The 16,829-nt window shown below is 44.2% G+C and overlaps 1 protein-coding gene across 4 annotated transcripts in view; it reads left to right on the top strand.

Annotated features, from left to right (window-relative positions):
• The window catches only part of sptan1 (spectrin alpha, non-erythrocytic 1), a 91,568-nt gene extending 84,077 nt beyond the window's left edge, over positions 1-7,491 (top strand). For all 4 annotated transcript variants that reach the window (XM_080766381.1, XM_080766380.1, XM_080766378.1 and 1 more), the window contains 5 exons: positions 603-799; positions 3,447-3,500; positions 3,703-3,849; positions 6,105-6,252; positions 6,903-7,491. In XM_080766381.1, the coding sequence (XP_080622507.1) occupies positions 603-799; positions 3,447-3,500; positions 3,703-3,849; positions 6,105-6,252; positions 6,903-7,028 (672 nt within the window). In that variant the 3' untranslated portion in view covers positions 7,029-7,491. The remainder of the gene's footprint in view (positions 1-602; positions 800-3,446; positions 3,501-3,702; positions 3,850-6,104; positions 6,253-6,902) is intronic.
• The last annotated feature ends 9,338 nt before the right edge of the window (positions 7,492-16,829 follow it).

Below are 16,829 nucleotides of genomic sequence, written 5' to 3'. Positions count from 1 at the left end.
GATCTACAAGCTGTGAGCTTGTAGATCTGCTATTTTCAACAGGTGTCAAATCAGCCATTACGACGGCATTCATCTCAGCGTAAGCACCAGGACATCATATATGTTGTTATATATTTATCTCAGCGTAAGCACCAGGACATCATATATGTTGTTATATTTATCTCAGCGTAAGCACCAGGACATCATATATGTTGTTATATATGTATCTCAGCGTAAGCACCAGGACATCATATATGTTGTTATATTTATCTCAGCGTAAGCACCAGGACATCATATATGTTGTTATATTTATCTCAGTGTAAGCACCAGGACATCATAAATGTTTTATATATGTATCTCAGTGTAAGCACCAGGACATCATATATGTTGTTATATATGTATCTCAGTGTAAGCACCAGGACATCATATATGTTATATATGTATCTCAGCGTAAGCACCAGGACATCATATATGTTATATATGTATCTCAGCGTAAGCACCAGGACATCATATATGTTGTTATATATATATTTATCTCAGCGTAAGCACCAGGACATCATATATGTTATATATATCAGCGTAAGCACCAGGACATCATATATGTTGTTATATATTTATCTCAGCGTAAGCACCAGGAGATCCGCGCCATGCGCTCCCAGCTGAAAAAGATTGAGGACCTGGGTGCGGCCATGGAAGAGGCTCTGATCCTGGACAACAAGTACACGGAGCACAGCACGGTGGGCCTGGCGCAGCAGTGGGACCAACTGGACCAGCTGGGCATGAGGATGCAGCACAACCTGGAGCAGCAGATACAGGCCAGGTACCGCCCGGAACTATTCTGTAGAGGTACCACCCAGAACTATTCTGTAGAGGTACCGTTGGTACCGCCCAGAACTATTCTGTAGAGGTACCGCCCAGAACTATTCTGTAGAGGTACCGCCCCCAGAACTATTCTGTAGAGGTACCGTTGGTACCGCCCAGAACTATTCTGTAGAGGTACCGCCCAGAACTATTCTGTAGAGGTACCGCCCCCAGAACTATTCTGTAGAGGTACCGCCCCCAGAACTATTCTGTAGAGGTACCACCCCCAGAACTATTCTGTAGAGGTACCGTTGGTACCGCCCAGAACTATTCTGTAGAGGTACCACCCCCAGAACTATTCTGTAGAGGTACCACCCCCAGAACTATTCTGTAGAGTTACCACGCAGAACTATTCTGTAGAGGTACCGCCCCCAGAACTATTCTGTAGAGGTACCGCCCCCAGAACTATTCTGTAGAGGTACCGCCCAGAACTATTCTGTAGAGGTACCGCCCAGAACTATTCTGTAGAGGTACCGTTGGTACCACCCAGAACTATTCTGTAGAGGTACCACCCAGAACTATTCTGTAGAGGTACCACCCCCAGAACTATTCTGTAGAGGTACCGCCCCCAGAACTATTCTGTAGAGGTACCACCCCCAGAACTATTCTGTAGAGGTACCACCCAGAACTATTCTGTAGAGGTACCACCCCCAGAACTATTCTGTAGAGGTACCGCCCCCAGAACTATTCTGTAGAGGTACCACCCCCAGAACTATTCTGTAGAGGTACCACCCAGAACTATTCTGTAGAGGTACCACCCCCAGAACTATTCTGTAGAGGTACCACCCAGAACTATTCTGTAGAGGTACCACCCCCAGAACTATTCTGTAGAGGTACCGCCCCCAGAACTATTCTGTAGAGGTACCACCCAGAACTATTCTGTAGAGGTACCACCCCCAGAACTATTCTGTAGAGGTACCGCCCCCAGAACTATTCTGTAGAGGTACCGCCCCCAGAACTATTCTGTAGAGGTACCACCCAGAACTATTCTGTAGAGGTACCACCCAGAACTATTCTGTAGAGGTACCACCCAGAACTATTCTGTAGAGGTACCACCCAGAACTATTCTGTAGAGGTACCACCCCCAGAACTATTCTGTAGAGGTACTGCCCCCAGAACTATTCTGTAGAGGTACCGCCCAGAACTATTCTGTAGAGGTACCACCCAGAACTATTCTGTAGAGGTACCGCCCCCAGAACTATTCTGTAGAGGTACCACCCAGAACTATTCTGTAGAGGTACCACCCCCAGAACTATTCTGTAGAGGTACCGCCCAGAACTATTCTGTAGAGGTACCGCCCCCAGAACTATTCTGTAGAGGTACCGCCCCCAGAACTATTCTGTAGAGGTACCGCCCAGAACTATTCTGTAGAGGTACCGCCCCCAGAACTATTCTGTAGAGGTACCGCCCCCAGAACTATTCTGTAGAGGTACCGCCCCCAGAACTATTCTGTAGAGGTACCGCCCCCAGAACTATTCTGTAGAGGTACCACCCCCAGAACTATTCTGTAGAGGTACCGCCCCCAGAACTATTCTGTAGAGGTACCACCCCCAGAACTATTCTGTAGAGGTACCACCCAGAACTATTCTGTAGAGGTACCACCCAGAACTATTCTGTAGAGGTACCACCCAGAACTATTCTGTAGAGGTACCGCCCCCAGAACTATTCTGTAGAGGTACCGCCCAGAACTATTCTGTAGAGGTACCGCCCCCAGAACTATTCTGTAGAGGTACCGCCCCCAGAACTATTCTGTAGAGGTACCGCCCCCAGAACTATTCTGTAGAGGTACCGCCCCCAGAACTATTCTGTAGAGGTACCACCCCCAGAACTATTCTGTAGAGGTACCGCCCCCAGAACTATTCTGTAGAGGTACCACCCCCAGAACTATTCTGTAGAGGTACCACCCCCAGAACTATTCTGTAGAGGTACCACCCCCAGAACTATTCTCTAGAGGTACCACCCAGAACTATTCTGTAGAGGTACCACCCCCAGAACTATTCTGTAGAGGTACCACCCAGAACTATTCTGTAGAGGTACCGCCCAGAACTATTCTGTAGAGGTACCGCCCAGAACTATTCTGTAGAGGTACCACCCCCAGAACTATTCTGTAGAGGTACCACCCCCAGAACTATTCTGTAGAGGTACCGCCCCCAGAACTATTCTGTAGAGGTACCACCCCCAGAACTATTCTGTAGAGGTACCGCCCCCAGAACTATTCTGTAGAGGTACCACCCAGAACTATTCTGTAGAGGTACCACCCCGGAAGGTTCAGAACGTCTTCACTGCTGTCTGTGACAGGCTGAATCACACGTGATTGTTCACCGCAGCCAGGCAAGAAAGACTTCTCCCTAACTTTCAAGTTCACTTGAGAAACCTATATAATTATGAATTTACGGTATGACAACAGCAAATGTGAAGGACCCGGCACGGCTAATCTAGATCACATTACACACATAAAGACCCCCAGGAAAGTGTTCTAAATCTTCTAAACGTCATTAACATATGTGTGCAGAGGGACCTTTACTGCTTTTTTCTGGTTTTATCCTCACACTGTACCCATGCTACATACTGTCAATCAATCAATCAATCAATCAATTGTTTTCTAGGAACACCACAGGCGTGACAGAGGAGGCTCTGAAGGAGTTCAGCATGATGTTCAAGTAAGTTCTCTACCTGTCGGCACTCGGTGCCGCGCTACGAGCTAAAGTACAACATGATGCTATAAACACAGTGTTCTATATATCTGATATATTGTGTATAAACATATATATATCTGATATATTGTGTATAAACATATATATATCTGATATGTTGTGCATAAACACAGTGTTGTATATATCTGATATGTTGTGTGTATTCCAGACACTTTGACAAGGAGAAGTCGGGCCGTCTGAACCACCAGGAGTTTAAGTCGTGTCTTCGCTCTCTGGGTTACGACCTTCCCATGGTGGAGGAGGGAGAACCCGACCCGGAGTTTGAATCCATCCTGGACACGGTGGACCCCAACAGGTCAGCACTCACTCATACACACACACACACACACACACTCTCACACACACACCAACTGGGTTACGACCTTCCCATGGTGGAGGAGGGAGAACCCGACCCGAGTGTGTCCATTAACAGAGTTAAATAGCTCTATATTGTGACAGTAATCATTGCTATAGTGTGTGTTTAGTAACGGTGTTAAATAGCTCTATATTGTGACAGTAATCATTGCTATAGTGTGTGTTTAGTAACGGTGTTAAATAGCTCTATATTGTGACAGTAATCATTGCTATAGAGTGTGTTCAGTAACAGTGTTAAATAGCTCTATATTGTGACAGTAATCATTGCTATAGTGTGTGTTTAGTAACGGTGTTAAATAGCTCTATATTGTGACAGTAATCATTGCTATAGAGTGTGTTCAGTAACAGTGTTAAATAGCTCTATATTGTGACAGTAATCATTGCTATAGAGTGTGTTCAGTAACGGTGTTAAATAGCTCTATATTGTGACAGTAATCATTGCTATAGAGTGTGTTCAGTAACAGTGTTAAATAGCTCTATATTGTGACAGTAATCATTGCTATAGAGTGTATTCAGTAACGGTGTTAAATAGCTCTATATTGTGACAGTAATCATTGCTATAGAGTGTGTTCAGTAACGGTGTTAAATAGCTCTATAGTGTGACAGTAATCATTGCTATAGAGTGTGTTCAGTAACAGTGTTAAATAGCTCTATATTGTGACAGTAATCATTGCTATAGAGTGTGTTCAGTAACGGTGTTAAATAGCTCTATATTGTGACAGTAATCATTGCTATAGAGTGTGTTCAGTAACAGTGTTAAATAGCTCTATATTGTGACAGTAATCATTGCTATAGAGTGTGTTCAGTAACAGTGTTAAATAGCTCTATATTGTGACAGTAATCATTGCTATAGAGTGTGTTCAGTAACGGTGTTAAATAGCTCTATATTGTGACAGTAATCATTGCTATAGAGTGTGTTCAGTAACAGTGTTAAATAGCTCTATATTGTGACAGTAATCATTGCTATAGAGTGTATTCAGTAACGGTGTTAAATAGCTCTATATTGTGACAGTAATCATTGCTATAGAGTGTGTTCAGTAACGGTGTTAAATAGCTCTATATTGTGACAGTAATCATTGCTATAGAGTGTGTTCAGTAACGGTGTTAAATAGCTCTATATTGTGACGGTAATCATTGCTATAGAGTGTGTTTAGTAACGGTGTTAAATAGCTCTATATTGTGACAGTAATCATTGCTATAGAGTGTGTTCAGTAACGGTGTTAAATAGCTCTATATTGTGACAGTAATCATTGCTATAGAGTGTGTTCAGTAACAGTGTTAAATAGCTCTATATTGTGACATTAATCATTGCTATAGAGTGTGTTCAGTAACGGTGTTAAATAGCTCTATATTGTGACAGTAATCATTGCTATAGAGTGTGTTCAGTAACAGTGTTAAATAGCTCTATAGTGTGACAGTAATCATTGCTATAGAGTGTGTTCAGTAACAGTGTTAAATAGCTCTATATTGTGACAGTAATCATTGCTATAGAGTGTGTTCAGTAACCGTGTTAAATAGCTCTATATTGTGACATTAATCATTGCTATAGAGTGTGTTCAGTAACCGTGTTAAATAGCTCTATATTGTGACAGTAATCATTGCTATAGTGTGTGTTCTCAGTAACAGTGTTAAATAGCTCTATATTGTGACAGTAATCATTGCTATAGTGTGTGTTCTCAGTAACAGTGTTAAATAGCTCTATATTGTGACAGTAATCATTGCTATAGAGTGTGTTCAGTAACAGTGTTAAATAGCTCTATATTGTGACAGTAATCATTGCTATAGAGTGTGTTCAGTAACCGTGTTAAATAGCTCTATATTGTGACAGTAATCATTGCTATAGAGTGTGTTCAGTAACCGTGTTAAATAGCTCTATATTGTGACAGTAATCATTGCTATAGTGTGTGTTCAGTAACCGTGTTAAATAGCTCTATATTGTGACAGTAATCATTGCTATAGTGTGTGTTTAGTAACGGTGTTAAATAGCTCTATATTGTGACAGTAATCATTGCTATAGAGTGTGTTCAGTAACCGTGTTAAATAGCTCTATATTGTGACAGTAATCATTGCTATAGAGTGTGTTCAGTAACCGTGTTAAATAGCTCTATATTGTGACAGTAATCATTGCTGTTCAGTTTGTTTATGAACTCCTGGTATTGTTCCTGGTATTGTAACTCCTGGTATTGTTCCCTCCAGGGATGGGAACGTGTCGCTCCAGGAGTACATGGCCTTCATGATCAGTCGTGAGACGGAGAACGTGAAGTCCAGCGAGGAGATCGAGAGTGCCTTCCGCGCTCTGAGCACGGAGAACAAGCCCTACGTCACCAAGGAAGAACTCTACCAGGTTAGTATCGGTGGTAGTGGTAGTAGCAGTAGCAGTAGCAGTAACAGTAGTAGCAGTAATAGTTGCGAACGCAGTGAGCACTAACTATGAGACCTAGCAGAACATCTGTCTGTCTGTTTCTGTCTGTCACGCCGAAACACCACCTGCCCGCCACCAGAGGGCGCAGCTGTATCACACACAAAAAACACACACACACACACAAAAACAAAAACCCCAAATATGTACGAGCTGCGTTCGCTTCCCGCGTTTGCGCGTCTTACTTGTAATAGTAATGGTAGCAGTAGTATTGCTTACATCTAGCATGCGTCAATGTTGTATGCTAGATTGAGAGGTGTACACTGTCACAACAGAATGTTGTATAGCTGATGCATGAGACTTGTTGACTGTTGCAAGCTCGCAATTCATTTCCAAAGGGAGTCACGTGGTTTGAAGAGACAAACGTGTTGTATGAGGGGGAGGGGGGGGGGGGGAAAGCCGTACAACAGCATCAAACAAATATGTTGTGTCAAACCATGTGACTCCCATTGGAAATGAATTGAGAGCTTGCAACAGTCAACAAGTCTCATGCTGTTGTGAAGGTGTGAGTGAAACCTAAGGAGCAGGGCAGACTATTATAATAATAATAATAATAATAACGTTAACCCTTTCAGAACCTGTCCAAGGAGCAGGCAGACTACTGCATCTCACACATGAAGCCCTACCTGGACGCTAAAGGACGCGAGATGCCGTCGGCCTTCGACTTCGTGGAATTCACCCGCTCGCTGTTCGTCAACTGAGGAGGCGTTCGCTGCACCTGCCAGGGACCAACCACCATGCTTTTATTAGACTCACACACACACACACCACGCACGCGCATAACGCACACGCACTCACACACCCAGACGTAATGCGCACGCGCGCAGCCGCGCACACACACATAAGTACATAACGTACACACACACACACACACACACACCGTGCGCAGCTGAAACATGCATGTCTGTAAAGCCACCACTATAATCTGTTACCTTCTACTTCTCTCTAATTAGCCTAAAGATTATTCTAATAATTATTCTAATAATAGTAATAGTAATAGTGGACGTGTGTGAAATGAACTGTGATTGTTTAGCTGTTAGGCTCATGCTTTTTTGGCAGGATTTAAGAACACAATATTCCATACATCTTATTAATATTGATATTCCATACATCTTATCTTAACGGCAGAGTGCTTGAATAAATCCTACATGTTACAACTGGAAACCACTTGGACTCTTCATTGTGTCGGCATTTATTGTTGGAGGTCCTCGAGTCGCATCCCGTCCCAGTGGGAGGAGTCCCCCCGAGGCCCCTCCCACTGGGAGGAGTCCCCCCGAGGCCCCTCCCACTGGGAGGAGTCCCCCCTGGGGCCCCTCCCACTGGGAGGAGACCCCCTGGGGCCCGTCCCACTGGGAGGAGACCCCCGGGGCAGACTCACTGGTCTTGGAACGTCTCGGGATCCCCCAGGAGGGAGTCACTAATTTTGCTCTGGTGGAGCTGTTGCCCCCGCGACCCGACTACGGATAAGCGGTTGAAGATGGATGGATGGATTTATTGTCTGTCATTCAACAGACCAACAAAGACCCCTGAATCGACATGTATCAGCCCGCAGACCCCCATTTGAAAAGATATTCCAGGGACCCCCATAAGAGAAGGTTTTTATTACGACTCTAGCAGTGATTCTCAACCATTTTCATTTCAAGGACCCCCAGTTTGACATGCATTTGTCTACAGACCCCCATTTAATGGCATTTATATCCATTTGGTTCCATTTGTACACTCAGAGTTACAGAACCATAAGGGTCCATTTGGGTCCATTTGTACACACTCAGAGTTACAGATAATTTATGTCATCTCCATGATAAATCAATTAATACTAAACCTTAAATAAAATATTTATGTTTCAACATTATAAACACAGGAAAGAAAAGTCAAACGAGGCTGTTCTGATATGTTATTTTATTTAGCTTTTTGAATCTCATCCCTGAGTGACCAACAATAAAAACTTTAACTAATTAAAAAGAAAACACATTTTCACAGAATCTAAACTAAACCTGCTTTAAAAACAAAGGAAATTAAACGTTTTCCTAGACGGCTCCAAGTACAGACAGAGCCCTGGAGAACCCCGCTCAGCTGTTAGTATAGAGGTTCAACATGTTCACCAGATCTCACAGACCTCTGCTGTAGATCTATAATTAACATATAACCCTGCATACAGAGGTCGTGTGAAGGTCGTCCTCTCGGTGTGAAGGAGACTCATTGTGTTTCCGCACACATCATAGAAACACAGAACACCTGCTGGGCGATCTATGTACACCCCCACCCTGTGGCTCCCCCTTGTGGAGGGAACCGGTCCTGACACTTCAGTCTGAATGCGGTTGTGAAGGAACATGTAGCGTTTCATTCTATCAAGGTAATATAACATCCATGACTGAGGATTGGCTCCAAAGCCTGATAGATCCTCATCCGTTCTGTTGACGTCATCCTGGCACAGCGCTATACCAAACCCCTCTCCACTCCATTCCACTTCAAAGTAAAACAGGTCCGATATACATTCCTTACTCAACACATTACGGTAATAGGTGAACCTCTTGGGGTTAGCTGCATAATGTCGGTCTAGATCTGTCTGAGTCACCTTCCTGTTGTTCTCTGACAGGAGGAGGTAGCTGAACGCTGTGTTTGGATCCAACGACAGAGGAGAGGAATCTGTTGGAGGAAACACAGGAAAACACACGTGATGAAACGGACCGACACGCGCACGCACGTTTCAACCTCATAACAAACTGTGCGTGCATGCGCACGTGTGTGTGTGTGTGTGTGTGTGTGTGTGTGTGTGTGAGAAGACTGACAAGCACGCGCACGTTTCCACGTCGGAACAGAACTTGTAAACATGCTGTCTCAGTGCGCGACGTGCGCGTGCGTGTAGCTATAGCAGCCGGTTGTGTGTATGTTGTTTATGTCTCTCTCTCTCGCTATCTCTCTCTCTATAGCTAAATTCCAATACCGCAACTTTCACACTCGCTCACTCTCCTCGCGTCCTCCACTCGCTCCTCGGCTCCGCCCCCAGCGAGGAGGAGAGGAGGAGGAGGAGAGGATTAGATGCGAGGACAGAGGTAGTGGTCAAATTTTCCTCTAGAATCGGAATGTACTAAGCTGTCATTTCAAAGCGACGGCACATTCCGCGATCACTAATGACGTGTATCAATTCAATTCAATTCAAAGGGCTTTATTGGCATGGGAAAACATACGTTTACATTGCCAAAGCAAAAGTGGTGGAACAATACAGTGTCACACAGCTGGATCACTGGAACTCCGAACAGAGCCGTACAGTCTACAGAATAGACAATTCATCATGTTGTGCATGTAACCGAGGCCAATGTGTATGTAATTGTAACATGTGCAAGGCAAGGTTATTTATTCCTGAAATAGTGAATAAGCGCCAGGATGCGCACGTATAAATCCCCCCCCCCTGACAGTCAGTCCTCCTCCGACGGTCTTTGCAAATAACGGACACTAGGAATTAGGTTTAGTCTCTCTGACTTACATATTCAGTTCAGTCCACATATAAATAAATACATTTTTGTCACCATCATTCATAGCAGTCTGTGCATTCAGGTATGCACAGAGATAAATTAACTATAGCTTTTGAGGTGCGCACAATATAGCCGGCCTAATTTATATATCCTACTTTTATTATGCTTATATCACACAACGCAATAAAGCCAGTGGCTTGTTCTGATCCTTTCACTTTCACATATGTATAGGCACAACTCCGTGTGTTGGGTCAGCGACTCAGCCGGCCGGTGGATGGGGGGGTGTATCGGGTTTCAAGCAGTGTTTTCTGTGCCACACGTGAAGGAGGCGGACTTATGTCACTGGAGAAGGAAAAAAACATGTACACGTGATGCGGAAATCCGCTGCGAGGAGACAAAATACCCCACCGAGCCTGCACCTGATGTACACTCGCTCTATGCGGTCTCGGAGGGCCCACTCGGCTCCTCCACTCGACTCTCCTCTCCTCCTCGATGGAGCCATAGAGTATTAAAAGGATAGAGACTAAACTAGCGCGAAGCTCCGCCCCCTCCGCTATTCATGTCAGTGGAAGTTGCTCAGTGGCGTTTTGAAGCACCCGGAAGGCTGCCGGAAGTACCGTCTTTTCGCTGATTCAGCATTTCACTTCCGCATTTGGACACCAAATTTTGGTGTCCAAATGCGGAAGTGCACCCAGAGTGCACCTGGGCTTTACATTGGGCGCTCGGTTGCACGGGGTTTCCTCGTCAAGAATCCACGGGTCCGCCTGCAGTCCTTCCTCTTACCACTAGGGCCCAGCGCTTCAACATTGGAGTGCATAGCTGGCCCCTTGGAAGGAGCACTTTAACAATCGGAACGTTAACCATTTCCGGGTCACGCTGGAATGACCCCGAGTGACCGAGTGGGAGTGAGCGAGTGCCCGAGATTTTGGGTATTGGAATTTAGCGTATATCTCTCTCTCTCTCTCTCTCTCTGTCTCTCTCTCTCTCTCTCTCTCTCTCTCTCTCTGTGCTGCTGAGTGTGTGAGAACGTGGTTCCTAAATTTGTTTCTTTCAAACTTTTCTTTTTCTTTGTTTTGTTATTTAGTAAGTTTTCACAGTGGGTTTAGTTTAATGTGGTGTTCCGCTGTGCTGGGCGCATTGTTAATTTGCTAATATGCTAATACCCGGACTGACAAGGAAACACGGCGTTAAGATGGCACTGTATTGAGAAAAGAAATGCACATTAAAACTACAAATTAAGCATTTAAATGATGCTATAAGACACACATTATGTTTCTGTGTAAAAAATAAGTAGGCCTAATTAAATAACGTAAGAAAGTTATCTAAATGGATAAATGCTATTCACTGGAGCATGCATGGACTTTATAAAGTGGACACTGGACAAAAAACGGCTCCGCGAGGCAATAACTGTTGTGACATACAGTATGCACGCGTTCAGGGAGATGTCCTCTAATGCGCTAAGCGGGAGAGGTGTAACATTCCGGTAGAAGGAATTTGAGGAAATTGTAAAGGGCAGATTAATAGTTGTCATGCAGGGCCAAGTATGAACTTTTTACTATGGTATTTATTAATGTGTATGCTCCTAATTTGGGAAATGTTAAGAGTTCACTTTTTAAATGAGCTCAACAACATTTTGAATCTGTGTGGGCCTGAAGAATATTTATACCTGGCTGGAGATTTTAATTGTAGGCCTACAGAAAATGATCAGATTGACCGTAATCATGTTGAGCCTCATCAATCTAGAAAGAGAGATTTTATTTCCTTGAAACAATGGTGGGATTGTGGAAAGGTGGAAATCAAGCAGTTTTGTCAACAGTACACTTTCAATGTCTGTCTCTCTCTCTCTCTCTCTCTCTCTCTGTCTCTCTCTCTCTCTGTCTCTGTCTCTCTCTCTCTCTCTGTCTCTCTGTCTCTCTCTCTCTCTCTCTGTAGTTACTAAAGGCCCCCTAGTGGCCCTCAGAGTTACTTTATTTTATTTCCATTAACTGTGACCGCCATAATTATGTTTTTTTCTCATTTTTTTGTTTCTACACAACTTTATTTTCTTATTTGGTCATTTGGATAAATATATAATAATTTGTTGTGGTTTCCGGACGTTGTTACGTCATTTTCCATGACCATATATGGGTAGGTTCGTTAAAGGGAAACTTCACCCTTTTTGCAAAAAATATATATGTTAATGACATTTAGAAGATTTGAGACATGATCTAGAAGTGTGAGAAATATTTTTTTCATTTCATTACTTAAGGCTGAGCTGGTATTTTACTATATACACATTGTATACTGATATCCAAACAGTTCCACTGTGTAGAGAAGCTGTGTGTCAACATGGACTCACGTTTTAAAAAGGCCTCTCTGTCGGTGCTCCCTGGAGCAGGAGGTGGAGTCAGGGTGTTGGTGCTCCTCCTCCCAGGTGGAGCAAGAACAGGAGGCCACCTCCTGTTCCCTGGAGCAGGAGGTGGAGGATGAGTCAGGGTGTCGGTGCTCCCTGGAGCACGAGGTGGAACAGGAGGAGGAGGTCTCAGGAGGTCACAGGCAGCAGAGATTCCCTCCTCGTGTCTTGAAAAAACACCACGTGTCACTTCAACACATTCTGAAATGAAAAAACACAAGTTTTCTTTATTTTTTTTTAATATATTATTGGGAGCTTTTTGCCTTTACTGAGGGTTTTACAGTAGTTTGACAGGAAAGGGGGACAGAGACTCGAACCCGCGACATGCTCATTACCAGCCTAGGGTGCCTGGACCGCTAGGCCGGCCCAGGCCAAGTCGAGGCGACTCATGACTCTCTGTGACAAACGGCAGATGATATTAGAAACCATGACATAGCCTGTCGACCAATCATAAGAGAGGGCGGGGGCTAATTGAAGCTTGACGCTAAGCCAGTGATACTCAACCTCAGGCCCGCATGACTGGCCCACCAATGAAAATCGAAAAAAAAATCTGGAAAATGAAATAAAAATAAATAAATCTGAATGAAGTTATCTTTAATTACATTATTATAAGTAATACTATTAGAGTTGTACTATTATTCAAACGAAAATAAAAGCTTGGGGGGGGGGGGAGATGCAATGCAAATGAAAGACATATACTGTGTATCCCTATTCCCTGACATAATTTTATAGCTAAACGGACAGAATTCTATTTTATTTGAATGATGAAACCCAGCTGCCATTAATAGTTGGAAATGGAAATTGCGGAAATTGTAATTGCGGAAATGGTGGAAATGGAAATTGCGGAAATGGAAATTGCGGAAATTGCGGAAATGGTAATTGCATGGTCATAGCTGGGTAATCTATTTTCAGGCAAATTGTGTTTATTGTATTTTATTTTACTCAGCCATAACAATTTATTTTCTGTTAACCAACTTGCTGGCTGGCAGGCAGGCAGACAGCTACTCATAGACAGGCAGACAGACAGACAGCTACTCATGGAGAATTGGACAGGCAGGCAGTCAGACAGCTACTCATAGACAGGCAGACATACAGCTACTCATGGAGAATTGGACAGGCAGGCAGACAGCTACTCATGGACAATTGGACAGGCAGGAAGGCAGACAGCTACTCATAGACAGACAGACAGCTACTCATGGACAATTGGACAGGCAGGAAGGCAGACAGCTACTCATAGACAGACAGACAGCTACTCATAGACAATTGGGCAGGCAGGCAGACAGCTACTCATAGACAGACAGACAGCTACTCATGGACAATTGGACAGGCAGGAAGGCAGACAGCTACTCATAGACGGGCAGACAGACAGCTACTCATGGACAATTAGGCAGGCAGGCAGACAGCTACTCATAGACAGGCAGACAGACAGCTACTCATGGACAATTAGGCAGGCAGGCAGACAGCTACTCAGACAGGCAGACAGACAGCTACTCATGGACAATTGGACAGGCAGGCAGGCAGACAGACAGCTACTCATAGACAGGCAGGCAGACAGCTACTCATAGACAGGCAGACAGTAAGACAGCTACTCATTGACAGACAGACAAATAACTACTCATAGACAGGCAGGCAGGCAGGCAGGCAAAGAGCTACTCATGTTATGTTATTATGTTATTATAACAGCTACTCATGTTATGTGCAATAATTTGTGCAGTTATGGAAACAGCTCTTTGTGTTTATGCAAGAAAATGTAACACATTTATTTATTTACATATTGTGTGCATGCACATTGTACTTTGATACATTTTGCGAAAATAAAGCAATTGAAAGAGAGAAGTTATCAAGTATCATTAATGTCGTAATTTTATCTACTATCTATTTGAGTATCCCTGCGCTAAGCCACGGTCACGCCATTTTACGAAAACTCACAATTTTGATAAGTTTTCATCGTTAAGGACTTTTGTGTACTCTGAGCGAGTTTTATTTACAACTGAACATCCTGGGAGGAGGAATGTGTGTTCTCAGAGTCCCAGCATCTCTGCATGAATAGATTTACCTCCAAACGAAGGTCTCTTTTTGGGCTCAGAGTCCCAGCATCTCTGCATGAATAGATTTACCTGCAAACGAAGGTCTCTTGTTGGGCTCAGAGTCCCAGCATCTCTGCATGAGTAGATTTACCTCCAAACAAAGGTCTCTTGTTGGGCTCAGAGTCCCAGCATCTCTGCATGAATAGATTTACCTGGAAACGATGGTCTCTTGTTGGGCTCAGAGTCCCAGCATCTCTGCATGAATAGATTTACCTGCAAACGAAGGTCTCTTGTTGGGCTCAGAGTCCCAGCATCTCTGCATGAATAGATTTACCTGCAAACGAAGTTCTCTTATTGGGCTCAGAGTCCCAGCATCTCTGCATGAATAGATTTACCTCCAAACGAAGGTCTCTTGTTGGGCTCAGAGTCCCAGCATCTCTGCATGAATAGATTTACCTGGAAACGATGGTCTCTTGTTGGGCTCAGAGTCCCAGCATCTCTGCATGAATAGATTTACCTGCAAACGAAGGTCTCTTGTTGGGCTCAGAGTCCCAGCATCTCTGCATGAATAGATTTACCTACAAACGAAGTTCTCTTATTGGGCTCAGAGTCCCAGCATCTCTGCATGAATAGATTTACCTCCAAACGAAGGTCTCTTGTTGGGCTCAGAGTCCCAGCATCTCTGCATGAATAGATTTACCTGCAAACGATGGTCTCTTGTTGGGCTCAGTGTCCCAGCATCTCTGCATGAGCTCCACCAGCTCATCTAATCCAGCTGCTTTCTGGAAATCGATTTTAAAAAGTTCTGGTCTCTGTCCCCTTGGAATGTGGAACTCCAACATGGCCCGACTCACCCCTACATAAAATAGAGGAACATTTACATTACGTGTGTGTGTGTGTGTGTGTGTGTGTGTGTGTGTGTGTGTGTGCGTGTGTGCGTGCAAATAGTTTACCAGGTGGATAGGGACTCTCTCCAGTGAGAATGGTCCAGAGAAGTATGCCGTAGCTAATAAAAAGATGGGAAACATCCAAGCATTAGAAAGAGGTTTTCACACTATAAAAAAACGTGTGTCACTTCATTGTATTTATGACTGATGTAGTAGCATCAGAATCCACCTGTAAACATCGTAGGAGCGAACACGGTGATATGTCGTTTCAAAACCCTCAGGGGGGGTGTAGGAGGCAGTGCCTCCTTTGTTTGTACGGTTGGTCGACCTGACACTGTTGCTCACCGTAGACAGGCCAAAATCTGCTATCTGTTGACAGAAAGAGGAGGCATTTATGATTTTGTTTAAGCAGGACATGCAGTGACGAGAACTGTTCATTTCGAGAGCAAATTTGGATTTAGTTTTAGCCAGTTATTTGAATACAGTTTCATTTAGTTTTTGTCAGATTTTAGTCACGTGAAATGTTTGTTTTAGTCTAGTTTTAGTCAACTAAATCTAAAGTTGACCTAGCCGACTAAAATGTATTTAAGCGTTGAGCCTTGATGGCGTCGTGTGGAACACATTGTGAGCTTGCAGGTCTGCTATATTTCAGAGTGCAATTTAGTTCTACTGGATGTATAATATTGTAGCCTATATTGTGTACCTTGGCATTGAGGTCGGCATCCAGCAGGATATTGGCTGGTTTCAGGTCCATGTGCACAAGGTTCTTCTCACAGTGGAGGAAGTTCATGGCTAGCGCCACCTGGTGGGCTAGACGGAACGCCAGGGGCCAGGGTGGAGGTTTAGACTCGGTCTGTAGAAAGGTGAAGAATAGTTTTGGATTTAGTGTTAGCTTTAGTTCTTTATTATTATCCCCCCCCCAGCAGCAGGGTTCATAGGTCAGAGTAAGTAGGCCTGTCGTGTACTAGGGAAATTATAATCCAGTGAGTTTATCCAGTGAGTTAAACTATTCTGTGTGTGGCATCCATGCATGTGATCAATATCAATATACATTATTACGAGTAAGACGCGCGAACGCGGGAAGCGAACGCAGATCGTAAATTGCAATAACCATATAAGGAGTCCCCAAAGCAGCCATCACACTGATGTCACCATGACTCATGCGTTCGTGTGTCTGTGCCCTTTGTGCCCATATATGGAGCTGAGTGATTTGTTGATGCAACACACTCCATATTTGGACGTAGCTCCATATATGGGCACAAAGTGTCTGTGCCCTTTGTGCCCATATATGGAGCTGAGTGATTTGTTGATGCAACACACTCCATATTTGGACGTAGCTCCATATATGGGCACAAAGGGGGGACACACGCACGCACAGAGATGATCTGCTAGGTCTCATAGTAAGTGAGTAAGTGCTCACTGCGTTCGCAATCACTGCGTTCGCAATAAAGTCTGTCCGTCATGTTTGTGAAGCGCGAGTGGAGGTGAGCTGGCTTAAAACTATGATATGACTGGCCGACTTTCAAACACGCTGATGCCATTCATTAGGCTAATGTGGTCTTCTATTTTTTATATAGGGCTATATAGCCCTATTCATTTTCCAATGTGAATCGGATCGGCAGCACGCTGCTGTCTGCCCCCCCCCCCCCCCCCCCCCCACACACACACACACACACACCCTGCACAGTGCGCACGCGCACACACACACACACACACACACACA

This window comes from Protomyctophum bolini, assembly GCF_963924005.1.
Source record: "Protomyctophum bolini genome assembly, chromosome: 6".
NCBI classification, from domain to species: domain Eukaryota; kingdom Metazoa; phylum Chordata; class Actinopteri; order Myctophiformes; family Myctophidae; genus Protomyctophum; species Protomyctophum bolini.
This window is presented reverse-complemented; position numbering and strand designations above follow the sequence as displayed.